The sequence below is a fragment of the Colletotrichum higginsianum genome, chromosome 2 (genome assembly GCF_001672515.1).
Source record: "Colletotrichum higginsianum IMI 349063 chromosome 2, whole genome shotgun sequence".
Lineage (NCBI taxonomy): Eukaryota > Fungi > Ascomycota > Sordariomycetes > Glomerellales > Glomerellaceae > Colletotrichum > Colletotrichum higginsianum.
The window spans coordinates 2040815-2065957 of NC_030955.1; the positions used below are offsets into that span (position 1 = coordinate 2040815).

Consider the following 25143-nt stretch of genomic DNA (forward strand, 5'->3'; position numbering starts at 1 on the left):
GATGGGCCGGTATTTTCTGGCTGAAACTGCAATCCGGGGCGCTGGCATTGCAATACCCTCGCTCGACGAGGCCGTGTGGTGTAGTGCCAATATTCGAGCGGCAAACGATCGGCAAACGTCCGTTGTATGGATACCCTGTAGGTCGTACTCGGAGCCGCTGCCGCATTCTCGAGGAGAAATCTTTTCACTCGGATCGGTGCGGCGTGGAGTGGTGCAACAGACAGACCCTTCAACGTCCAAGAGCACATCCGGCATGAATGCGAAGAAGCTGGTCAAGGCGGGCGGGAGCGGACTCTGTCAGATGAACCACGTAGGCATCGACGTGCCACAGAGCAATCCGACACCAATGGCTTCAATTCAGTGCCAGTTTGGTCATCCCACGTCGGTATCAGTGTGGTTCTGCGGCTTGCATGCGGCACGCTGAAACGAGAACGATGTTGGTTCAGGTGTTTGTAATCTGATGCTTCCTTGCTGTGCACTTCTGCCAGGTTGTCTTTGCGACTGAAACTCTGCATCCTGAAGAGGGATCTGCGCTGAAGGGAGGAGAAGAACAAAAAGATTAGGTAAAGCACAACCTTGATACACAAGGGTTGGCTGTGAAGATGAATTTCAGCCTGAAAAGCCGTCAACCCCAAAATGCCGTCGTGACTGAAATTGTGTTGGATGAGCCACAGAAGGGTCGGGTTTCGACGTTTGTGTCACCACGTACGTGGATAAACTCAACTCTTGAGGGCACATTAGGGTCTGGCTTACTTGACCCTATCACCGGCGAAGATGGCGCTGTCGGTCTGTTTAAGTTTGGAAATGCCGGCCTTTGGGTCGATGAAGCTAGTCGTCCACTTGCCGCTGTCGAGCTTGTTTTCATAGCAGATGGCATCCTCGAAGAAAGGCTTGGTGAAGGCGTAGATGAAGCCGCAGGTAGGGTCACGGTTGACCACTTTGCCCTGGGGAACAGGGGTTGGGGCTGGCAGTGGCAGCAAGTTCACCCACGGCAGAAGCAAAGAGATGGATCATGACAGCCATCTAGAAAATTATTGATGGTATATAAAGGGACTTCTCTTGCCTCTTCAATAGTGGAATGGACATTGGTTGCTGTTGTGAGGGTGGGCGGTACTGACCGATGACTGTGCTGAGGCCTTGGGTTGGAGCTTTTTACATCCATAAAAGGTTGGTGTATACCTTGATACATTCGTGTGGGCAGGAAGAAGCGGAAACCAGTGGGGCACACACGAACTCGGCATGGCAACGCTGCAAGAACGTCACCATGGGATGGCCAGCTATATTCACGCAAGAGCAAGATAACTTAGTTGACCAGATTCAGATTGAGGGGAAATACGTCAGGAGACAACGCTACGCCAAACACAACAGGGGCAAGGTGCTAAGAGCAGGAAACTGGCCACAGTTTGCTTACCCTGTCTTCTCAGGCATTTGCGTGACATCGGGATACCTAAGAAACCAGACGTCTTCAGTTGATATGACAGCCGCAACTTCTCCACGACGGGTGCGGATGTTTCACACAAGTAATAATCAGCATAAACTTGGCGAGCACGTGTAAAGAAACCGTTGTTAAGAATTAGCTAGCCTGTTGGAAGGAAGTCCTCCCAGTCTCCGGAAGCCTCAGGTCTAACACCCTGCTTCTCTTTCCTAGACAATATCTTTTACAACCCCAGGCTCTTGGTACTCAGGCCCACAAGCCATGCCACCATACCAACTATTCATTCATCCCAGTCAATTATCTCAGTGTTAGCAATGTACCAGTTGGCCGCAACCTTGTCTCTGCCGTCGCCAGTGATGCATGAAAAACGTCCAGCTACTTCGACCCTGCCCCCAATCTGGGGTTTCTTAATGACATCTTGCATGGCTTTTGTGACATCCTTGCTGCTGATGATGATACCAGTATCGGTGCGTTTCTCCTCAGTGGCGCCAACGACAAAGGCGCAGCTGGCCACGGCCAAGAGGACAACCCGGTTGTGCTTGTTCAGGTCATTCTTTGATACCACCCAGTGGCCTGCGTTAGCAGCAGCCCACTCCTTGACAGCGACGCATTCGGCAACGAGGGGCATGCGGGGGCTGGAAGAGTTGGAGTGAGTGCCTCGGATGTTGTCGCAGAAGCCGTCCTCATATTCGCCGGCACGGTTGCGGTTCCAGATAGTGGCTTCAGCCTTGCTGTGGCCTGTAACCATCTTTATGGTCATGTAATGGCTCTTGTTGAATCTGACAGGGTCCTGGCGGAAGACAGCCACGGCAACGTTGTTGGAGGTGGTGAAGGGCTCGCAGACAGCGTTGGGAAAGGGAGTAACGCCCATGTCAGCTAGATGACAGATTTGGTGTGATTTTGCGGCCGTTGTAGTGAGAGCGGCTAGAGCGCTGGTCAAGAAGAGAAAAGAAAAGGAGACAGAACAGCTCTTCATGACTTCTGTGATGACGATAGGCAGTTCAAATAAGGTGGTGAATGTAGTGTGATGCTTGGAGTGGAGATGACCTGTAGAGTTAGGTTGAAGCTTGCGTAAGGCGATTCTTGGCTGGAGGGGATATCCTCACTATAAGGGTCAAGAGAAGGAGCCCTTATTGGTTTGGAATATTCACTAGCTTGAAGTGAGAGCCTTGAATTGGACGAGAATTAGATGGAAGGGATATACCCCTTGCTTAGCATTAACAAAGAAACACCATGCCGTGAGTGATTGTACTACAATCGATTCAAGGAGCAAAACTTGGGGGGGTTACATCATCCCAGTGTTGATGGCGGTAGAGGTGAAAGGATGTGTTTGCTTATCCATTCTACTAATGTTTGTCGTGATGTGCTTCGAAAAGGAGAAGCGTTGGGGGAAAGATGTAGCTCTGGATTCTGATAGATCTATACCTTCTGCACCACCTGCAGTCTATGTCACTGTTGGGCATTGGAATCAGCAACTACTTCATGATCACCTAAAGTGCTGGTCATCCTTGATTGTATGTGAAATACTTGCGGCATGAGCAGGATGCGGATTTCAGTCTGGGTTCTGTGGTTAATGGCCCAAGATGTGCATTCCTTTCTTCTAGTTTCAACAATGTTGACGCCATGCAAATGTTGGGGTCACATGATGTTCTTGAACCATTCACTTCAGAGTTCATTCTGCGAGTACTTCATCCTACCCTCTTTCAAGTAATACCTGTACTCCTTACTAGAAAAGCAACAATGATGAAGCTGGGGCGCTGTGGTATTCTTTAGTTATAGCCCACACTAATTAGGGAGAGCCCGGCTGAGAGGCCAATCTGTAGACTCTTAAACTGTCAGCACACCATGGAGAATCTCAAGGCCTCGACCGAGGAAGTCTTCGTCCAGCCCATGAATTGCGTAAGTCAGGACATGGCATAGTCCGACAGAGCCGTCGAAGTAAGAGAATCAAGCCAACACATCAAGATAAGACCAACAGTGTTCATTTTCGGGGCCCAGATCAGACCATCAGCGCCTCTCGAATGTCTTACTGAGTAGACACGTCAGTCTCGTCACCACAACTTGGACAATATGCTAGCCAGGTCACCAGAAAGATGTTGTGAAACATAGGCAAGAAAGAGTAAACAAGCCGGCCTCAGGCGACATCTTCGAGACGCCGCCACCGCGCGGATGTGTCAACAAAAAAGGAAGCCGAGAACTTGGGAATTACAGACAAAAAATGTAGTTCCAACGCGCACAAAGCGCAAAGGGCAATTCTGGGTAAGCGATGCCAGCCACGAGACCGGGAAACTCACACACTCGACAGCCTCCTGTGAGAGAGGTAGGTCGGAAAGGAATAGGCAACCATTGAAAGTGCAACAAGAACCTTGGATTGCGTCACTGATGTCTGTTATTATGGCGACCGGGCGCGCCCTTGATTGGCATGGAACGCAGATTTGCGCCCCTTTCTGTGTAGATAGACCGAGGTAATTTTCTCCCTGCAGGGCTGGACTGCGTCCGGATGCCCCCTCCTCTCCGAGAGGAGTGCATCTTGTTGTAATACTGTAGGCTCGACATTCGCAGCGGAAGCACCGTCCAGTGCCAAGTTCCAGATGCATTGATATAATCAACAGGAAATATAGACGAGAGTCTGTCGAGTTGGATAAAGTGAGAACGGCTCGTCCGTATTGTGAGCACTGGCCTGCCACAAAAATTATCGGAATTTTGAAGTAGGTGAGGTCCAGAACCCACCTCTTGTCCGTGTCACGACCAATGGTTTAGACTTAGTGAAAAATATTGATGTTCGCGGCGAGACGAACAATCGCCAGGTCGTGAGATTCTGTGCTTAGTGCCACAGAGAGGGGGGCAAGGTTGACCCTGTGGCCTTGGGCAGCTTTAGGATGGACGCATGTAGGGAGGCAATGAAGGCTGGAAAGAGTACTTCTGCAACACCAGTAGAGTGGAATCCTGCATATTCAAGGCTCCACGGAGAACGAGCCGGGGGGCAAGAATCGCAGTAGAGAGGTTCGTGGGCAGAGGGAAGCATGGAATGAAGTCGTTGACACTTCCTGTGCGAGGTGACTTGTCGTTGTAGTTTTTCGAAGATCCCACAACGACAGAGATATGCCTACTCCATTTCTAGACACCTGTACAGTAACATAATACCTCGGCCAACGGGGCATGGTGACTTCGTATCCGCGTCATGAATGTCGTGCAGCGATATGCTTGTCGATGGCGCAGCCGCCTGATAATCGTCGGGCTTGGCTGACAGGCCGTTGAAACAAGGCTTCCTTGTTTTGTTACTGACAGCTGCAAAGGAGGTGCTGGAGACTTCGAACGACTCCGGTCATCCATGTCGGTGCTTGCTGACGGCCGGATCACCCAAGCAGGCGTCAGTTAAAGTGCGGCTCTGCGATGGCACATAAGACCAGATGGCGGAAATATTGTCTACTAGTTCCGTCACATGCAGGTGGGTTTTTGTATGTTCGTGATAGTTGAAAGACTTGAAACGACCAGAGCAAAACGTAGTATCGAGCCATGACGAAACAGGTACATAGCATGATAGTGCTTCGCAACAACCAGCCGGGTGAGACTCTAATCGATGCCCCTGTAAGACGGCATGTCGAAAGACCGCCAAAAACAAAATCGACAGGGCTTGAGACTGGGACTGTAGCCTGGCTGCCCCTCGGTGCCCCGACATCCGTCCATCGTCCCGACGATGCCGAGTATAGATTGTACTGGCTCCGGAACGCAGATGCCTACGAAAGGCAGCCTTACTGTCTCGGAAAGACAAAGATGCAGCCCCTATTGCACTTCGTAATGAATCACCATACGCAGATGTACATGGTCGAATTATTGCATGTTCTGGCCGGGGGACAAGTTCGAAATCCTTGCCCATCTAATCGTAGCGTGCTCATTCGATTGGCCAAAGCGGCCGTCCTGCCGTGCAACCTCATCCTGCAGGCTGATTTACTACCTGTTCTCCTCGAGGGTCATTTGATACACACCTTCGCTTGCCTGCCAATTGGATGCCGTTGGAGAAAGGATTCGTATGGGTGTCATCGAGTTGGGGTCGAAGATGGCGGCTTACACGCAAGTGTAGGAATCCTAACCCCGATTAAGCCCAGGCAGCGTCCAAACTGTGAGGCTCGTTGATTTGTCGATCATAACAAGCAGCTGGACATGCTGCGCCATACGCAACCCCCGCTGCACACCTCAGAGGAGAGAGAGAGGGATAAAGTGGAATGTCTTCGGTGTGGGTTTGGATGTCAATGGCGACAGCCTGGCTGCCTTGTTTGCATGCGGGCCATTTTTTGAAGTTCGCCTGGCGTGTCCAGGTCGACCCTCCCTCCCGAGATGCCTCTTGCGGGGCAGGCGTTCGGCAGAGCAAGAAAGGTAAACGGTCTCGGTAGTGATGCATCGGAATTAGATGACGCCGGGTCGCATTTGTCTGCGTCCAGATCCATGTTCAGCTCCATCTATGGGTTGGGGCGCTTTAATAGCCCTGTTCCGGTACAAAGGAACTGCTGATAGTTGGACAGCATAGCATCTTCGCCGCGGTGAGGTGCACATTTACGTCAATCCACGGTTGCGTGGGTACAATGCACGGAGGCCATAGTTGGAGGAATTGCCGTTTGAGCAGCAGGCTGCCAAGACAGAGGTGAGCGGCGACGTAGACAGCGCTTGGTTGGATGATGCTGTCCACCTCACCGAGCTAACAAGGATAGTGAGAATGGCTGCATCGCGACGGACGTATCGACAAATGAGGTTGGTGGCTTGCCATATCGGATGGTGGGTTGCGTACTCCTGGCGGTGAAACCCAGCTCCCTCGATGCGTCGATGACTCGAACCGCTCCCTCTTGCAGTTTGCTCTTGTGTTTCTCCCATCCTGTGCCCATCCCCTCGACCGGAACGAACTCAAGTGCTAGTTCCGACGGCTGTTGCGAGTGAGCTCTGTGCCGTTCTCGAGAGATTGGTCAATATAAATGTTACTGTAGCTGTAAGTGTTGACCAGTCTGTCCTCGTCGCCAAGTCCCGTCCTGCGTCTTGCTTCCAGGAACGAAGATAGAATTCAACAAACCCACCACACCCTCTTGTTTCCTCACTTTGTCTCATACACCCTCAGGAAAAAGACCTCTGCTCGCCTCACTTTAATTTATACGTCTTCGAACTCGAAGCACGGACAACCCTTTCAATACTAGCGAACAGAACGTCCCGCTCTGTGAGGTCGGAGGATTCCTGGCTCTGCATTTTAGCACTTCTCTCTCTCCCCCTCTCTCTTGGCGAATTCCCGAGGGGATAACTTTATAAATCGATACTTGCCTGTTTTTGTCTTCACCGAGTAGACCATCCGTCTCCAAGCTCTTTCGGAACTCTTCTCGTCAACATGAACCCAGCCGGCTTTATTCAACTCCCTCCTGGCCCACCAAGGCCCCTTACAAAAGCAGCGGTGGGACATGTGAACCCGCGTCCACAGCCCCATCAGCCGGCTCCTAGGGGTCCTATGCCGGGACTACCACCGCACCAAGCCGTGCAGCGTCCGATGGCTCCTACGATGGCTCCGGTGGCGATGCCGCAACCCATGCCGCAACCCATGCCGGTACCTCCACCCAACGATGCCATCCCACTCGAGCTCAGACAAAAGCGGCTTGTCGAGCCTTCGGACCTTCGCAGCGAGCGGATGACGGAGGCTAACGCGCGCGAGGCCCTGTCCGAATATGTTGTTTACCGGCTCGAAAAGGTCAACGACCCAGACGAGATTGACGACGAAGGCTACCCGGCCGTGCCAACTTGGGAGAACGTGACCAGGACGGAAGTTCGAGACCTCTCCAAGCCGGTCATAACCCGCACCATCCGCCACCTCGACGACGAGGGCAAGTCCGTCATGCAGAAGAAGTTGAAACTTACGGCGACCCAGCAGCGTCAGATCGAGAAAGCTCAAAATGACCTGGAAACCCACAATCATGACAAGAGGTTCTGCTATACTCTGCAGCAGATCGATACCAAGATGAAGAAACTCAGCAAGGACTCCACCGAGTACCGTCAATATATAGCGGGACGAGAATCGAAGAAAGTGACCGTATCGAAGACGAAGAAGTCCAAGAAGAACTTGTTGGAAACCACTTCGTTGACGGTTTACTTCAAACGAGAGCCCCGTGCCGGAGTGAATTCTACAGCCCTCCTGGGTGAACAGAGTAGGGAAGCCGAGCACAATCGAAGACTAGAGGATCAGCGACGACAAAACATGCAGGCTCAGCAGTTGATGGCTGAGCAGCATCGCCACAGCATGCTGATGCGGCAGCAGCAGGAAAACCTTGCACGGAGCACGATGCCGGCGCCGATGCAGCCCTCTCAGCCACATCACCAACATAACCCCCCTCACCCGCCTCAGCCAAAACAGTTTGGGGCTTTCAAAGGGACCAAAGTCCATGTCATTGAGAACGATCCGAGAAGGGGGGGCAAACCCAAAGTTTATCCCGCATCCTCAAAGGGTTCGAGAAGCTCCGGGAGCTCTGTCTCGACCGAAAGCTCCAGCGATTCGGAGCTGACGCTAGGGTCATCCGTGACGGGGTCGTCAGATTCCAGCAGACATGGCCGGCGTCGCCATCGCAGTCACAGTCGAGGTCGAAACCGAAGCCGCAACCACAGCCACGGCCGGCGTCGCTACCACGACCGCCCTGAGCACTACGGTCTTCCGTCCCGCCACCACACCAAACACAACCAGCATTACATCCTCAATGGTGACACGCCTCGAGGAGGATTGATGCCGACTCCGCTGCCACCGGCGCCTATGCCAATGCCTGATAGTGTTGACCACCTTGGAGACGCGACCTCCCGATCCCGGCGGATAGCAGACAGAGCGTATGGTCATGAGCTGGATGACCTAAACCTGTTCCGTCTTCGTCGCCAGAGTACGCTGCCACCCCGCGTGGTTCACAGGCATCCGGGCTACCGAGTTGTTGATTCAGAAGAGGTTATTCGTCACAGGCATGAGAATGATTTGAACAACTTGAGAAGATGGAAGATCCGAGACGAGGCATTGTATGAAGACGAGGAGGAGTCGGCTGCCGTAAGGAGAGAGGCAGCGGCGCGGATCCGACGGCATCTGGAACCGAGATTCCGCCGTCAATCACAAGAAAGATTCGTCATTTCCCGCGAAGACCTGGAAGAAACATTCGAGGCGATGGAGGCTCGGAAGTACATGAACCGCCAAGAGCGTGGAGCGTGGTCGCCACTTGAGAACCAATTCGAGCCCCTCGGACGACCCGGACGAAGGGAAACGTTTGCTCCGGCAAGGTATAACTAGTCGGGCGTTGTGTCTTTGGTCTTTGATCTGCATGTTTAATGTTATTGGTGGTTACGTATCTCCTTGATCAACAGAGACGAAACGATTCAGCGTCAATACTTTACCTTCATCATAATAATAACCAGATTGGTAATGATCCTTTGATGAACACAGTTCGACGCAGGTGAGAAGAAGTATGTGCTGGGACAACTATTCATTGCCACTGTTTGCCCGAAAGGAGAACAAGGTGATAGAAGCGCCAGGGTAGCACACAGCTGCAAGAGCTCGAAAGGCGACAGCTTCTATAAGTATTCGTGGTTGAGCTGGGTCTACTCACGCGTTGGGACCAATATATAGGCCTTGGTAAACGGCCACAGAGAACATGTATGCCCGACGTGAGGCGAGCAGTTTCTCCAGACGAGTCAACTACGTTGCAGCAAGGCGCAGGATCGTATGCAGGAGGAGCCTGCGTGGTGAACGTGGGCGAATGAGACCAGTGACTATAATTGAGCTGAATGCCATTGAGCCAAACAGGAAAGTGTAGCCAGGCCCATGCCGAAATGGAAGAAGTCTTCAAGTTCGATATGCATGCTGGGTTGCAAGAATGGTGGGCTGTATAGATGTCGAGTTAGAAACTGGAGATGCTATTGAGAAAGTAACCACTTCGAAGTACCCTGGAACGATAAACATATTCCACCATTCGAGTCTCACTCAGAAACACTTTGATGGCGGGGGAGGGGCGGTAACGTTTTATGGGATAAGTATCAAGGATGACTCAGCCACACTTGCTAATAGATCCTCTATACCTTAGCGCGAAAGTTGCACCTCGACGCGTTGGAACGCGACCCCTGGCCGACCACGCTCAAGAACTGCACGCTACTCTGTACTAACTCTACTCTACCTACCTAACAGTCGAACTCGTGCGATAAGGAAACTGCGCCCCTCCCATCTTCGAAACATAGACAAATGCCAACAATTCAGTCCATTGGATGACGGCTGGAATCATCAGCCTCCTGCCCATCCGATCCTCGCCGATACTACGCCTGTTCACCCACGGAGCAATTCGCATCGCTCATGTCCACATCTCTGCCCCCCATTCGGATATAGATCCGGATCCAGGTTCAATGTTGGCCAGAGCGAACAAGGCATACGAGGCCAGCGCGCCGCCTCCCAAGAACGACTTGGCGAAGCAACTCTTCCCATCGAGCAGTCCCAGTGCCACCCAAAATGGAAATATCATGGACCAATTCAAGAAGACAAGCCAGCCGATCTCGAATGCCCCCGTATCGGCGAGGACCGCTTCAACCACCAACACATCCATGCCCTCGAAATCGTCACGGCCTCCACCAGGCAGGACTGCCAGCGTCACACACTTCGCAAACAGCAACCGATCTGTCCTAGACTCGCTTTCCGCCCCAAACGGAAGATCTCTCGCCTCATTATACTCTAGATCTGATTCTTTTCGCCACGAGCCTGAGACCAGCCTGTCTGTCCAAAACCAGTCAGCCAACTCAAAACCCGTCGTCTACTTTGCTGAGGATGACTTCAGCGACGACGACCAACTGGACCTTGACTATGAAGCACCATCTGCCTTGCCTTCGCTTCCCAAACCCCCATCCAAGGCGGTTAAGGTCCCCGAGCCGCCAATAGAAGAACCTTTGTCACAGTTTGTACCGTGGTCATCGTCTCCCGCCTCCCATTTCGTCAACCCGAAGCTGTCTCGCACGACCTCCGCCACGAGCTCACTCAAACGCGACTCTCCAGAGAACGCAGAGTCTCTGGCGGCCCTGCAGCCCAAGAAGCGTAGGCTCCCGAAGAACTGGAGCTTTGAGGAGGAGGATCGCACCCCCGTACCAGAAAGCGAGCCCGAAGTACCTCGATGGGCTCCCGGTGGAGTTACACCCGCCCCGAAGAAAGAGACATGGAACATGACGGCCAGTGCTGTCAAAGAGCAGAAGAAACAGTTGAAAACCCAGTCCAAGAAAGCTATGGCCGGCGATGAATGGACCATGGACGAAATTCGACAAGAGGTCACTCAGAGTAATCTTCCCAGGCCTAAGGCGTCGGCGATTGCCCTGACCAAGGAGCAAAAACACGTTCAGAGTCTCGTGGTCAACAAGGGGCAGAGCGTATTTTTCACGGGCCCGGCAGGAACCGGAAAATCAGTCCTGATGCGGTCGATCATCGCCGAGCTAAAGAAGAAGTGGGCGAGAGATCCTGAGAGGCTGGCCGTCACAGCATCAACCGGCCTTGCGGCTTGCAATATCGGAGGCCAAACGTTGCACAGCTTCGCTGGAATCGGCCTCGGGAAAGACGACATTCCAACGTTGGTCAAAAAGATCAGGCGGAACCCCAAGGCCAAGAACCGCTGGCTCAGGACCAAGACGCTCATCATTGACGAGGTATCCATGGTCGACGGTGAACTCTTTGATAAACTGTCGTCAATCGGCCGAACCATCCGGAATAACGGCAAGCCCTGGGGTGGCATTCAACTCGTAATCACGGGTGACTTTTTCCAGCTGCCCCCGGTACCCGACGGCGACAAAAGCAGGGAATCCAAATTCGCATTCGAAGCGGCGACGTGGAACACGGCGATTGACCACACAATTGGCTTGACGCAAGTGTTCCGACAGAGAGACCCAGGTATGTTCGCACGTACATTGTCGACTTGTTCCCGTTGCGGCAGCTAACCAATGTTAAGTCTTTGCCAACATGCTCAACGAAATGCGTCTCGGCAAAATCAGCGAGGAAACGGTGCAAGCTTTCCGGAAACTAACAAGGCCCATCGTCAGCGATGATGGACTAGAGGTGACTGAGCTGTTTCCCACCAGATACGAGGTCGAGAATGCCAACCAGGGGCGATTGCGCAGCCTTCCCGGGAAAACGTATCGGTTTGATGCCGCCGACTCTGGAGACCCTCAAGTTCGCGACAAACTACTTCAGAACATGATGGCAGCAAAGACCATTGATCTGAAGGTTGGCGCTCAGGTTATGCTGATCAAGAACATGGACGACACTCTTGTCAACGGGTCACTTGGAAAGGTGACACGGTTCATGAGCGAGGGCAGTTTCGAGTCTTGGCACATGACGGATTACGGGTCCGATGTTGATGCGTCCGAGGAAGGCGACCTCAAGCGAAAGATCAAGGCCTTTAGCAGAGAGGTTGAAGAAGCGACCAAAGGGACAACTGAATTCCCCGTGGTAGAGTTCGCCGCAGTGGACGGGTCGACTCGTACCATTCTGTGCGTTCCAGAAGACTGGAAGGTCGAAACGCCGACAGGCGAAGTACAAGCTAGCCGCAGCCAGCTGCCCCTCATCCTTGCGTGGGCATTGTCGATTCACAAGGCCCAGGGACAGACTTTGGAAAGAGTCAAGGTGGACCTAGGCAAGGTCTTCGAGAAAGGTCAGGCCTATGTTGCACTCAGCCGAGCAACCAGTCAACAGGGCTTGCAAGTACTTCGCTTCCAGAAGGACAAGGTCATGGCCCATCCCCGAGTTGTGGGATTCTACAACAAACTCTACAGCGCTGAGCAAGCTGTCGCGAAGAAACCGCCCAGCATGGCCGATTTCTTGCACAAGGAAGAAGACACGAAGCTCGTCAAAGCCAATGCGAGATCTCAGTCGTTTGTCAGGAAAGGGGTGGAGGTTATCGACCTCGACTACGAAGAAGAAGCGATGGCGAGCTATGGCAATTTTTGAATCCCAGGACACGGAAAGTCTTGGGAAGTGATATAATATGGTGTTCAAGGTTGGTGGCCTCGCTGGCAAGGTCCGACTCAAGTAACCAAAACAAAGGGATTGAAAGGGGGCTCATCTGATGGTCTGCATGGGTTGTCTGGACATAGACAGCGTTGAGCTTAGACGCTCTGGTTTTCACTAGAGGGGCGTGTCTTTGGAAGACAAGGAAACCACCTCTGCTCTTATAACGAACAAACACGATTTGACAATTTGGAAGATATTCCACGTCCACGGCCGAGAGAGACGGGGATCTGTTCACATAGCAACCACCCTGGCCGACGGGGAATTGGGTGAGAGGGAGGCAGGCAGATAAGCTGCACCAAGGTAAGTAAACGCTTCTTGGTCCAAAGTCCAAGCCCGTTTCATAGTGGAGATTCTTTGGGTCAACGTTCGTTTTGGCCTCACCAAGGCCAGCTTCTATTGCCAAACATAAACCTACCAGATGCATTGTGCGGGCGGGGTAAGGTGGCGTCAAGTACCTATCTGTATGTAGCTTTGCAGTTCGGCATGTCTTGGAATCTTGTTGTTTACCTGGTTCGCATGATCGGTTAACTCAGGGGCATGGTGGTTGTGCATGCACAGCAGCTCCTTTCACTGTATCCGCACATGCGCCGAGCTTCAGCACTACCTGTTTAGGTACGGTACCTAGGTACGGATAGTGTCCCGGCCTTGACGTTCATCTCTTCTTCAGGCGCAGCGTTTGTCGGCAGCTACCCGCCACCAGCCGACACCCTCGTGACCTTTGACCAGGCCCTGCACACGCCCTGCGCCTACTCCGTACCTCCCTTGCTCTTTCCTTATCGATAAGGATCAGAAAAAAGTTAAGGGAACCTAAACCCAGCAAGTGAAGGCGTCCGAGGGGAGATTTGAAGCTCTGTCCGGGACTGGCTGGACTGGCCTGGTCCTCCGTCGTTAAGATCAGGGTCGACGCAAAATCCCTCCAGACGTTTACCTCACCATCGCACTCCACCAACATATATCCACCATCGTATCCTCGTAGTGACTTTTCTTGGCAGCCTGCGATACTTTCAGAGCTAAAATCGAACCCAATTCGCGCCTTCAGCTCCGCCCACGCACCACCCCGAAGCATAATCCACCACGGTGCACCCTAACACCGTCGACGACCGAGCATCCAGGCGCCACGACGCACCCGGCATCATGGAGTTTATCGGCTTGCAAATGATGGTGACGCTTAGGCAGCCTCTGGGAACAATGCTCAAGGGTACCGTAAGCGCCATAGAGCCCGGCACCAGTCTCACGTTGAGCAACGGTACGTTCCCAAATGCTTCGCTTGACGTCGAGCTCCAGGCTAACACGCATCCTTGTAGTCTTTACCATTGGGACGAATCACTGGCTGCCCAGAGTCATCATCGATGCCGCCAATATCCTCGAGCTTTCCGAATCGAGGGAGGAGGTTGTGCCCAATACCTTTACTGCCCCGGGCGTTAGTCCCGTTCCTGCACCCGTCATCAACCAGCCGGCCTTTGCGGACCCTGCGATCCTGAGTATGGGAAAGCGGCCTGGCTCTGACATGAGAAGCGGAAGCGAGAAGCAGTCCCTTCCGGAAGCTACGCCTCAACCCACTCTTGCGGAAACAAGGGATCCACGGCCCGGACAGCCCGGGGTTCTGTCCAGCGTACACCTGACCGGAGGCCCAAGAGACGACGTAGTGAGTCTCAGCGAGACCCTGCAGGAATTGGACGTGGAGGAGCCGACGCCTACCGCGAGGCGACATGTGCCGGAGAGCAGCGCAGTGCCGCAGGTTGCTCACGAGGTTCACGAGGTTCAGAGTCAGTCTCAAAAGAGGAAGAATAGGCGGCGAGAAAAGCAACGAGCTCCACGAAATGGTGTGATGGACGAGACCATCCCGGAAATTACTCCTATGCGTGGCAACGCAGCTAACCGTGGGAAGGGCTGGAGACAAACGCCTATGTTGCAAAGCTCGCCTTCCTTCCAGCCCTTCAACTCGCTTAAGCGCGGCATCAAGGGGAAGAAGGATCTGCCGGAAAACGGTTGGGCCTCTGAGGATGTCACGGAGGAAATGGCCGAGTTCGACTTTGAGAACAATTTGGCCAAGTTCGATAAGCGTACCATCTTCGACCAGATGCGTAAGGAGGATCTGATTGATGATGCGGATCGCTTGGTGTCGCACAACCGCCGACCGAAGCCTGGGACTGCCGGAGGCAAGAACTTTCATTATTCGGAAAACGTCCTCGACATACCATCTGCATCCTCGAATGCGCACCAAGATTTTTGGAACAGCGAGGCCGACGATGCGGCCAATGGGGTTGACCGACTGAGTGGCCGTGATGTCCGGAGTGCTCAGAGTAGCCGCAGGGCTGAAAGCAAATCGGGGCCGTCAAGGAGATCGCAATCACGGAAAGCGAGCGCGCAACTCCCCAGCCAGCCCCTGAATCGCGTCAACTCCAACGTACGTCTGAATAGACAGCCCCAAGCGTTGCTCCGTCCTCAAGATAGCCCAAAAAATATTCTGGGTGCTAACCACATGCAGCACGTCACGCAGTCGGGCTTCTATCTTGTGCCGTCGAACAGACGCCTAGAGACCGTTTCGGCACTTCAGATGCTCAACCTGGAGAACATCGCGGCCAACGAGATCGGGCTGACAGAAGACATGATGGCCGAGAATGCGGGCCGGGGTATCGCTGAGGTGACATTACGGGCGCTCGAGGACCCTGCGATACAAGTTCGATTCGGTACTGGTGGCGCGAATGCTCAGAACAACAGCCTGGCGACGTCGGCTACTGTTGTCATTCTCGCCGGTAACAACAAGTCTGGAATTCGAGCCATCTCGGCGGCTCGTCACCTGCGGAACAAGGGCCTCAATATCCTTGTTTGCGTCGTCGGCGTTGAGCGGGAGCGCGATCTGCTCGAAGATATGCGGCAGCAGATCCGAGTTTTCAGGAACTTTGGAGGTCGCGTGCACAGCAAAATTGAACTGTTTGAGCAACTCCGGAAGACGGCTTCGACCCCAGCAACGTCGGTAACCCTTATCATTGATGCTCTTCTGGGCTTGGCGATATCGTTTGAAGAGCTGCGTACTGGCGATCAAGCTACCGTCTACGAGTTGATAGAGTGGGCCAACCGAAACGAGGCCTTTGTTCTCGCAGTTGATGTACCAACTGGCATCGATCCGTCGACAGGCAAGGTCAGCATCATTGATGGCGGTCGTCTCTACGTCAAACCTCGTTACGTAGTGGCGATGGGTGCGCCAAAGAAGGGTTTGCTTGAAGCGATGGCTCCAGTCTCGGACTCCGACCCAACCGGAACCGAAACCGCCGTCGCCGAGGAGGAAGACTGGAAACTGTTCATCGCCGATATGGGTCTTGGCGCAACGGTGTGGAAGAAGGCCGGCACGAAAATCCGGAGAGGCATCGATTTTGACGACAAATGGGTTCTGCAGATGCGGTATCAACCGGCGCTCTCCCAGGACTAGGGAGGACTGCACTGCGCTATAGCCGATGAAGGAAAGGGAAAAGCAGGGATAAGAAAAAAACACGGAGCTGATTTTGGGAAACGGCCAAAGAAGAAAAAAAGCGATTCGTCATTTCTGCTGCATTACTTGGGCGTTGTTGTCGCTCAACGATTGGAGGACTGCATATGGGGGGGGTGGTGGGATAGGAGTTTGTGCTTAGCCATCATTTTCGCATTCAAAGACGGCGGCCATGGGCTTGTATGATATCTTAGGCACAGCATTTATTACCGAGCATGACATGGTTTCTCACATTGCCGCAAAGGGTCGATACCCCAGTTCTTGCGATCGGTGAGATACTTCCACTGGCAATAACGACGGCAGGCCTTGTTTGATCTCGGGCTCAGGCGTCCACATCGCCAGACAAACCGAGATACAGAGCACCTCAAGATCGCACAAGTACACGATATAAGAAGAACACAACGGAAACCATTGTAAATTTATGTCTAAGGTAAAGACAGTATGCGTGCCGTGTGCGTAGTAAAAAGGAAACATAATAGAGGCTTCCAGGCTCATAGCCATCCTATCAGCCCACTTTGCATCAGAGGCAACCAGGGCGGGCTGTGGCCCGCCCACGCCTTCCGATCCTCCGAACCAAACCTTGGGCAAGGCAGTAGATCGCGGAGGGGGGTAGCGTAGCGTTTGGGGGGCCGGAACTTGCAACATATATTCTGTGTTAGTGCTGACGCGCCGAGTGGATGGCCAGCTTTTGCCCAGACAAGCTTAGATATTGGACGCACCGGGGGGGGGGGAGAGGGGCTTTTCAGAAGAACCATACGCGATGGCAGGCTGTGAGAGTTGCCGCTCCATCCCAGACGTGTAAATGATGCGAAGTGACATTAAACCAATTTCTGGCCTGTTCGATAGCAGCAGAATCGGCATGCCTAGTTCTCCTTCCCCTCCCCTTCCCCTCCGGGTATGTCATGGTGTAAGGCTGTACTACAGACTGGTAATAACGCCAAATCTACACTGCCCGTCCTAAACAGAGACATACCGATACCTTGAGCTTTCCAGAGGCGGATGTGGGTGGTCCGGAGACCCACGGAGACAGCCATCGGCAGTTCAATGGCCGCCATGAGGCATGGAGCTTCCAAACAGACTTGAACGAAGCCACGGACAGGACGAAACGACATGATCTAGGTCTCAGACTAGCAGGCGCATGTGTGACCCTCCGACGAAGTTTTGGGTGTTTGCCCGCGAACAAAAGTCACGCCATGATTGAGGTTGAGAGGAGCGCCAACCTGGCTGCTGGTTACACCCACATCGTTTTTTTGTGACCTCGCCCTAGCTAGCCTGCGTTGCAAGGCCAGATCGGGCCTCAAATTCCGAGGTCAAAGGCTGAGTGACCTTGGTTGCTCCCGTTGCTCTTCAAAGTTGCTGTCTTGCCGCCGCGCAGACATGTATAACACTCGACACTTGAGCGACATCAAGGTGAGTAGGTAACGAGGTCGAATATCATCAATGAGAAGGGTGTCGGAAGGAAACTGCCTGTGCCTCGAGTAAGCAATAGACTTGACAGAGAAGCTTCTTCGCGAGACCAGGCTGAGCACCCCCCCGGTTGAGCTACTGGGCTGCTGGTATAAAGTGTGACACATGCTACATTGTGCTTTGGCTTACACAGCCAATGGACCCCAAATCTGCAGCCGCCGGGTCGGGTTGCATGTATCTTGCAGCAACTTGCCAGGTCTTAAGTAGACGCTACCGAATGTTTGGGATGGTCAAATGGGAGGCCAGCGAGAGGGCGCCGAAGTGGTCCTGTGGATGGCGTAATATAAGAAAGGCCTTGGTCCTCGCTTTGCAGGTCTGAACCGGCATCGAGTCCTCAGCAGTATACAATACGAGTGTTGCAAGTAACCAACCCCTATTATTCCGCAGGTACGGCCAAGAGAAAACCGGAGTTGATTTCGCGGCAGCTCGGTCCGTTCACTGACATCGAAAAGTCGACCGAAAATCCGCCGACATGGTGGAGATTGACTCCGACGCGGGCCAGTCCAATGGGTAAGCCTAACCGCTCCGCTCCGCTCCGGCCTCATACGGTGCGGGTTGGAAGGTGCAATGCTGACAGTACAGTAATGCGCAGACGGGTCGACATGTCAAGCCACGATCTTAGCATGGCTCGCCGCGATAACAGCCCCCCGACGCCCTTATGGTTGTTTGAGGTGTTCCTGCACGTTGATGACCGCTATGGGCGAATCGCCGCCGGCAGTCCCCGCTCCGGGATCGGCATCCTTGGGCTCAGACTGCTAGAGCACTACATCAACCTCATTCCGACCATGCGACACGGCGTTGCGGTCCCGATGTTTGACCATTCGGCCGGCAACCCCAGGTACCTCGGGTGGCGGCAGAAAGTGGCGACGTGGCCGCTTTCCAAGCAAGAGGCGATGAGCAATCGAGTCTTTGTTGTACAATTGGAGGCGCCGATTGAGGGTTGTTCGGAGCCACTGGAGGTGCCACGGCCACCTGATGACTCGTCTCCAGGGGCGTCTAAAAAGAGCGGGTGTGCGTTGGGAGAGAAAGGTCGGAAAGGTCCCTCCTGCATGCTTGCAACAGGCAGGAGCCGCAGCCGTCATCCTTTTGCCGCTGCATGCATCGAGCCGGGGGCTGCTGGGATGGCAAACCTTTGTGGGAGACACCAGCTGATCACCTAAAACAGTGGACGGATTCGCCGCTCCTTTGGACTGTTCGTTGCAGAATTGACAAAGAAATTCCTTGCCTCTTCCGTTCTTGTCTCTTTTTTTTTTTTTTTTGCTGTAGAGCTAGGGGAAAAGGGCGTTTGGTACATTCTAGATGTTAGTCCACCTGCTTTACCATGGACCACCTTAGCGGCTTGCTCAGGCGGCGAAACTTGACAAAGTGAGAAAGCCCCATCATATGGCTGAGGTGATCTCTGTGAGGCGAAGGCGTGCATTGGAAATCCCCATATCGGCAAGGCTCACTAATGCAAAAAGGCGATAAGACAGAGTACCGAAAAGCAAGGTTGCTTGGGCCAAGTGGATTAGGTGGAGGACGTGCGTGGGACACCAACTTGCTGAGAGAGTGCGTGGCCAAAGGCTGCCTACTGGGCCCTCAAGGTCAGCAGCAAGCAACCTGGCCAAGTGGAAGCTTCCAACACTTTCCACTGTCCTGACTGCCGCCTGAATCACAGAGCTTGGGCCATTCTTGACTGCTTGACCCTGGGGCAACATCTTACCTAAGCTACCCGAAGCCGCCGGAGACCACTTAATCCGCCCCACTGTATGATTTCATTGGTCGTCCAGGAACCGCCTCCCAGTGATTGCCGCCTCCCGTCACCACCTTCCAACTTGCACTTGCTGGCTGGCCTTTACTGCACCGCACCTGCTTGTTCTCCGAAACACAGCTTCCCATCTCCAAACCTCCCACCTTTTATCTCCGCAAACCACGAAATTCTCTTTTCCTTTCCCCCATTCACACAGCAAAGGAAAGGGACAATCTTCAAACTCCCACCAGTCTTCCTTCTGTTTTTTTGAACTTGAGGAAGCCTAGAAATCGACAGCTCAACCCCACCGCTGACGATCCCACCTTTCAACACCTCACCAACCGATAGATACGAATATCCGAATCATCAGAAACACATAGTCAAGATGGCGCCTCCGTCGGAACACCCCGTCGAGCACAAGAAGAAGGTCAACTTGATGTAAGTAAGCGCCTGCTGCTTCTACAGCTAGCAATGTCTTTCAATCGGAAGGAATTACACTGACACTGCCTACCAGGGATGCCTCCGGTGCCGAGGTCAAAGATGTTCGTGTCCTTTAGCTTCTATGAACTCGGTGACGAACAATAGCCCTTACTGACGAAACAAAACAGCAAGATGACACTGCGACCGCCATTCTGAAGAAGAAAAAGAAGCCTAACCAGTTGATGTATGTGAGCTCCGGACAATGTGGGGGACGCGTCCCGGCACTGACCAAAGCAGGGTTACCGATGCCGTCAATGATGACAATTCCATCATCGCCCTCTCCGAGAACACCATGGAGACTCTCCAGCTCTTCCGTGGTGACACCGTCCTCGTGCGCGGCAAGAAGAGAAAGGATACCGTCCTGATCGTTCTTGCCGATGATGAGCTCGACGATGGCAGCGCCCGCATCAACAGAGTCGTTCGCCACAACCTGCGCGTGAAGCACGGTGACATGATCACCATCCACCCCTGCCCGGACATCAAATACGTACGTGAAATCACAAACGTTGCATTCTTGTAATTGATTGCTTACTCCTCCACAGGCCAAGCGCATCGCTGTCCTCCCCATCGCCGATACCGTCGAGGGCATCACTGGCTCTCTTTTCGACGTTTTCCTCGCTCCTTACTTCCGCGAGGCCTACAGACCTGTCCGCCAGGGCGACCTCTTCACCGTTCGCGGTGGTATGAGGCAAGTAGAGTTCAAGGTTGTCGAGGTGGACCCCCCCGAATACGGCATCGTCGCACAAGATACCGTCATTCACTGCGAGGGCGAGCCCATTCAGCGTGACGAGGAGGAGGGCAACCTGAACGAGGTTGGCTACGACGACATTGGTGGCTGTAGGAAGCAGATGGCTCAAATCCGTGAGATGGTTGAGCTTCCTCTCCGTCATCCTCAGCTCTTCAAGTCTATCGGTATCAAGCCTCCTCGCGGTGTGCTGCTGTACGGTCCTCCCGGTACCGGTAAGACATTGATGGCAAGAGCAGTCGCCAACGAGACCGGTGCTTTCTTCTTCCTGATCAACGGTCCTGAGATCATGTCTAAGATGGCCGGTGAGTCCGAGTCGAACCTGCGCAAGGCCTTCGAGGAGGCAGAGAAGAACTCACCCGCCATTATTTTCATCGACGAGATCGACTCCATCGCGCCCAAGCGTGACAAGACCAACGGCGAGGTCGAGCGCCGAGTCGTTTCCCAGCTGCTCACCCTCATGGACGGCATGAAGGCTCGCTCCAATGTTGTTGTCATGGCCGCCACCAACCGTCCCAACTCGATCGATCCTGCCCTGCGCCGTTTTGGCCGTTTCGACCGTGAGGTCGATATCGGTATTCCTGACCCCACCGGCCGTCTTGAGGTCCTCCAGATCCATACCAAGAACATGAAGCTTGGCGACGATGTCGATCTGGAGCAAATCGCTTCCGAAACCCACGGATACGTTGGTTCCGATATCGCTGCCCTCTGTTCCGAGGCCGCCATGCAGCAGATTCGTGAGAAGATGGACCTCATTGATCTCGACGAGGACACCATCGACGCCGAGGTTCTCGATTCCCTCGGCGTCACCATGGAGAACTTCCGCTTCGCCCTCGGTGTTTCCAACCCCTCTGCTCTGCGTGAGGTCGCCGTTGTCGAGGTGCCCAACGTTCGCTGGGAGGATATTGGTGGTCTTGAGGGTGTCAAGGCCGACCTTCAGGAGAGCGTTCAGTACCCCGTTGATCACCCCGAGAAGTTCCTCAAGTTCGGTCTCTCCCCGTCCCGTGGTGTCCTGTTCTACGGACCCCCCGGTACCGGTAAGACGATGTTGGCCAAGGCTGTCGCCAATGAATGCGCCGCCAACTTCATCTCCGTCAAGGGTCCTGAACTTCTCAGCATGTGGTTCGGTGAGTCTGAGAGCAACATCCGTGACATCTTCGATAAGGCTCGTGCCGCCGCCCCTTGTATTGTCTTCCTCGACGAATTGGATTCCATTGCCAAGGCTCGTGGTGGATCCATGGGCGATGCTGGTGGTGCTTCTGACCGTGTTGTCAACCAGCTTCTGACTGGTAAGTTCTCCTTATCTCGTTGCAACGACTACCAAGCACAAGTTAACCTAACCCCTCCACAGAGATGGATGGTATGACCTCGAAGAAGAACGTCTTCGTCATTGGTGCGACCAACAGACCCGAGCAGCTTGACCCTGCTCTGTGCCGTCCTGGACGTCTGGACTCTCTCATCTACGTTCCCCTCCCCGACCAGGCCGCCCGCGCTGGCATTCTCAAGGCCCAGCTTCGCAAGACTCCAGTTGCCGGTGATGTCGACATCGACTTCATCGCCTCCAAGACCCACGGTTTCTCCGGTGCCGACCTTGGCTTCATTACTCAGCGTGCCGTCAAGATCGCCATCAAGGAGGCCATCACTGCCGATATCCAGAAGACCAAGGCTCGCGAGGCCGCTGGCGAGGAGGCTATGGATGAGGACGAGGAGGACCCTGTCCCTGAGCTCACCAAGCGTCACTTTGAGGAGGCCATGCAGATGGCTCGCCGCTCCGTCAGTGACGTGGAGATCCGCCGGTACGAGGCCTTTGCCCAGCAAATGAAGAATGCTGGTCCCGGCGCCTACTTCAAGTTCCCCGAGGGTGAGGGCGCGGCCAACGAGGCTGCCAACAGCTTCGGTGACGCCGGTAACGATGATGACCTTTACGACTAAAGGGTGGGCTTAGGTTGCCACTTAATGCAGGTGACGCCCTCGTTGTATTCTAGTTTTTCCTTGCTCTGCGATGCATCTGCGTTATCTGCGTACAGATGATGGGCCGGGTCACAGAAATTCGTGCCTATCGCCGGAAGTCTGGGGGCGGACGGAGTTGGTAGACAGGCAGTTTCTATGAAAGTTGATCTCATGAAATTGCTTTTGATTGTACGTGACGTGGGAACATACTTGTCGACAAACCTGGTATCGACGGTAACCTTCCCGACTGTAACCTTCCGAGATGTCGACAAACTTCACGAGCACAATTTGGCAGTTCCATGCTCTTTTTAGATGTTGAACAGCTTGTGGACGCACTTTGGTACTACTTACACCGATTTTGTTTCGGAGCTTGAAAACAACTTCTGGTTCTTTTCATCTCTAGGCCTGCTAATGAATCCTTTGCTCCACGGTCGACTATTTTTTAAAGGTATGATATCGGATGCTCTTCCCTGACAGATGAGGACCGCTCCAAACGTCGTCGATCCAATTTTTATCACGTCCAGGTAGCGCCAGTTGCGCTGTCCTAGATACCCAGGTTGTCAAGAATGTTTTCTCATCAAGGCTGGCTTTGTCGCCGCCACAACAGTCATGCCTTCTCCCTCACTCGCTGTGGGTGAGTGACGAGGAAAAGCCCTTCCAGGGGCCCTTCCAGGAGCCCTTCCAGGAGCTTCCTAAGAGATAGCAAGCGCCCATTCCATCCCCTAATATCCATCCCTCCTTTTCCACTCACGGCTCAACAGTCCCTCTTTCTGTCTTCCTCGTTGTCACCCCACCTCAACACCACACGGTCAAAAGGAGACGCTTCCCTTTTAGTTACCTGCGCCGTCAATTTCACAAACAGCCTCTAAGCTTTCCTGCGTAATCTTGATCGCCTCATCAATGACAGTTGAGGGAATAGCAAGGCTTGGGGGTGTGCTGGATTCGGTCACTGAGCCTGGCGCTGGTGTGGAGCGCGCAGTACCGTTAGCCTTCTTTTCCTTATCCTTTTCCTTGTCCGTGCCGTTTGTCTTGGACGGTGGAGGGGATGCAGCAACTGCTGGAGGGGGGTTGAGGGTATCTTGGCGGACGTCGTCGAGGACGCGGCGGAGGAGGTCTGGGAAGGTTGTGACCTCGCCTGCGCGCAGGAGGTTGAGGGCGTGGTTCTGGATCAGGGTCGGCCAGTTTGCTTGGTTTGCGTGGAGGGAGTGAAGGAGTTGTTCTTGGATTCTGGAGGGAAGGGTAGAAGGGCGAATGTTAGTCTAGTTGGGTCTGAGCCTCTCTGAGGTGCTTACTTTGTGACATGGCCGTCCTTCAACAACAGTGTGTTGATCTGTGAGCGCAGCTCAGGATCCAGAGTCGCTGCTGAGTGGTTCGCGGCCGAGGGCGGTACCTTGACCGGAGTTGAGGGCGTTTGATTCGACATGTTCGATGGATTTGAGGAACAGAAAGTGTACGTGTCGAAACGTGCCTGGACCAGGCTTTCTGGTGCAATCTCGGTCAAGGCGATTGTCCGACACGTAGTCCCCCTGACTTGTATCAACTTCTCTAGGAGGATTTCGTCTAGAACGAACCGTTTCGTTCAACCGTCGGAGGGATCGATGGACGTGGGAGCAGGTGATTGCGCGCGAAGTTGGGACGTCGGTTAAGGTTGGAGGGAGGATGTCTTGCTTTTGATGTCTTTTGTCAGCGGCGTGCGACTGCTTCGAACGATAGAGAACCTACTGAGAACAGTCTTTTCGAATCGGTGTTTGGATTGGCTCGTAAAAGGGGCGGATTTCGTCATCAATTGGGTATTTCGGTCGAAGCGGTTGGTGGTTCTTGGTGGCAAGGCTGACTTTTTTGGAGCCATCTTCCTGGGGACAGCTTCAGCGCACCTTGAGCTGACTGGGGTTGGTTCTTTCAGGCGCGCAAGGCTGAAGCGATGCAGGGGTTTCCGGTTCTGGCAGGCGGCGGGCACGTGGGACCAGTCTGGGATTTTGCGACGACACCGAACTTGGAGCCACTAAAAATTGGAGAGATTACGGCCACTGAAGTCTGCCGTCACAGGTATCGGTCCTTCCCCCATGCGCCGTCAAGTCCCGCCCTCCTCCACGCCTCAATGGTAGTACGGACCCATTATTTTACCTCACTTCCAGAGCGACCAACTTCGAACCTCTCCAAGACTCCAACTCAACCTAACCTCATTGGTCTACCGTCCAGAGCCATTCGTTCGTCCGAACCATTTTACCAACCGTTGAGATCCGCCGTTCTCTTCACCAACCTCCCGATCATTGTGTGTTCGCGACGATCAGTCGGTATTGGGCGTGACTCCAGCTTTCCACGGCCTCACAAGTCACCTTGACGCGCCATCCGCTTGACGCAGATGGTATCCACTTGCCTTTGTCAAATATCGTCTTTTGTTTCTTTGCTCAGCTTACTCCGAGCGCCGAACCAAAATACCGCCATCGGAGCATTTTGACCAAGCCTTCCCGCAGTGACAGCTCATATTTCGCCAGCGGGGTGGTCGGTGAAGGAAGCGCCCTCCTTCGTCTCCAACCCTGAGACAAATTGCCTCAGATCCGTCTTGCGCGTAATGCATACACTTTATGAGAGATTCGGCCACCAGCAGATTCCAAAGATACTCTCAAAACAAGTATCTCGATTGTATACCGCCTCTTGGTATGCGTTTACGCACTAGTGTGTCCCGTAGTCCCGAAGGTAGAAGGCCCGCCCGCCTCGCCGCGGCAAGGCGGGTGGGCGGGCGGCGATGTCACAGTCTCAATCAGAATCACCCAAGCGGCCAACAACTCCCGGCCCGCCCCCGAGAAGCATGACCGCACCGCGC

The 25143-nt window shown here is 53.7% G+C and overlaps 9 protein-coding genes across 9 annotated transcripts; 5 read left to right on the top strand and 4 right to left on the bottom strand.

Annotated features, from left to right (window-relative positions):
* Positions 1 to 749: 749 nt before the first annotated feature.
* On the bottom strand, positions 750 to 1023 carry CH63R_02377 (uncharacterized protein; the record flags this gene model as incomplete). The annotated part of the gene is made up of 2 exons (XM_018297352.1): positions 750 to 944; positions 991 to 1023. 2 exons carry the CDS (start codon positions 1021 to 1023, stop codon positions 750 to 752), a joined length of 228 nt encoding a protein of 75 aa, XP_018162168.1.
* Positions 1024 to 1715: 692 nt separating this feature from the next.
* On the bottom strand, positions 1716 to 2306 carry CH63R_02378 (uncharacterized protein; the record flags this gene model as incomplete). The annotated part of the gene is made up of 1 exon (XM_018297353.1): positions 1716 to 2306. The coding sequence occupies one exon, from the start codon at positions 2304 to 2306 to the stop codon at positions 1716 to 1718; it is 591 nt and encodes a 196-aa protein (XP_018162169.1).
* A 4494-nt stretch (positions 2307 to 6800) lies between these two features.
* On the top strand, positions 6801 to 8720 carry CH63R_02379 (uncharacterized protein; the record flags this gene model as incomplete). The annotated part of the gene is made up of 1 exon (XM_018297354.1): positions 6801 to 8720. The coding sequence occupies one exon, from the start codon at positions 6801 to 6803 to the stop codon at positions 8718 to 8720; it is 1920 nt and encodes a 639-aa protein (XP_018162170.1).
* Positions 8721 to 9688: 968 nt separating this feature from the next.
* CH63R_02380 (ATP-dependent DNA helicase PIF1) lies at positions 9689 to 12398 on the top strand (the record flags this gene model as incomplete). Its single annotated transcript, XM_018297355.1, has 2 exons — positions 9689 to 11342; positions 11401 to 12398. The coding sequence occupies 2 exons, from the start codon at positions 9689 to 9691 to the stop codon at positions 12396 to 12398; spliced, it is 2652 nt and encodes an 883-aa protein (XP_018162171.1).
* A 1197-nt stretch (positions 12399 to 13595) lies between these two features.
* CH63R_02381 (DFDF domain-containing protein) lies at positions 13596 to 15891 on the top strand (the record flags this gene model as incomplete). The annotated part of the gene is made up of 2 exons (XM_018297356.1): positions 13596 to 13707; positions 13766 to 15891. The coding sequence occupies 2 exons, from the start codon at positions 13596 to 13598 to the stop codon at positions 15889 to 15891; spliced, it is 2238 nt and encodes a 745-aa protein (XP_018162172.1).
* Positions 15892 to 17887: 1996 nt separating this feature from the next.
* Positions 17888 to 18575, top strand: CH63R_02382 (uncharacterized protein; the record flags this gene model as incomplete). The annotated part of the gene is made up of 2 exons (XM_018297357.1): positions 17888 to 17925; positions 18008 to 18575. 2 exons carry the CDS (start codon positions 17888 to 17890, stop codon positions 18573 to 18575), a joined length of 606 nt encoding a protein of 201 aa, XP_018162173.1.
* A 954-nt stretch (positions 18576 to 19529) lies between these two features.
* CH63R_02383 (AAA family ATPase) lies at positions 19530 to 22301 on the top strand (the record flags this gene model as incomplete). The annotated part of the gene is made up of 6 exons (XM_018297358.1): positions 19530 to 19582; positions 19659 to 19669; positions 19730 to 19808; positions 19862 to 20111; positions 20167 to 21658; positions 21721 to 22301. 6 exons carry the CDS (start codon positions 19530 to 19532, stop codon positions 22299 to 22301), a joined length of 2466 nt encoding a protein of 821 aa, XP_018162174.1.
* Positions 22302 to 23149: 848 nt separating this feature from the next.
* CH63R_02384 (uncharacterized protein) lies at positions 23150 to 23742 on the bottom strand (the record flags this gene model as incomplete). The annotated part of the gene is made up of 2 exons (XM_018297359.1): positions 23150 to 23546; positions 23612 to 23742. The coding sequence occupies 2 exons, from the start codon at positions 23740 to 23742 to the stop codon at positions 23150 to 23152; spliced, it is 528 nt and encodes a 175-aa protein (XP_018162175.1).
* Positions 23743 to 23879: 137 nt separating this feature from the next.
* On the bottom strand, positions 23880 to 24168 carry CH63R_02385 (uncharacterized protein; the record flags this gene model as incomplete). The annotated part of the gene is made up of 2 exons (XM_018297360.1): positions 23880 to 23986; positions 24042 to 24168. The coding sequence occupies 2 exons, from the start codon at positions 24166 to 24168 to the stop codon at positions 23880 to 23882; spliced, it is 234 nt and encodes a 77-aa protein (XP_018162176.1).
* Positions 24169 to 25143: the final 975 nt, after the last annotated feature.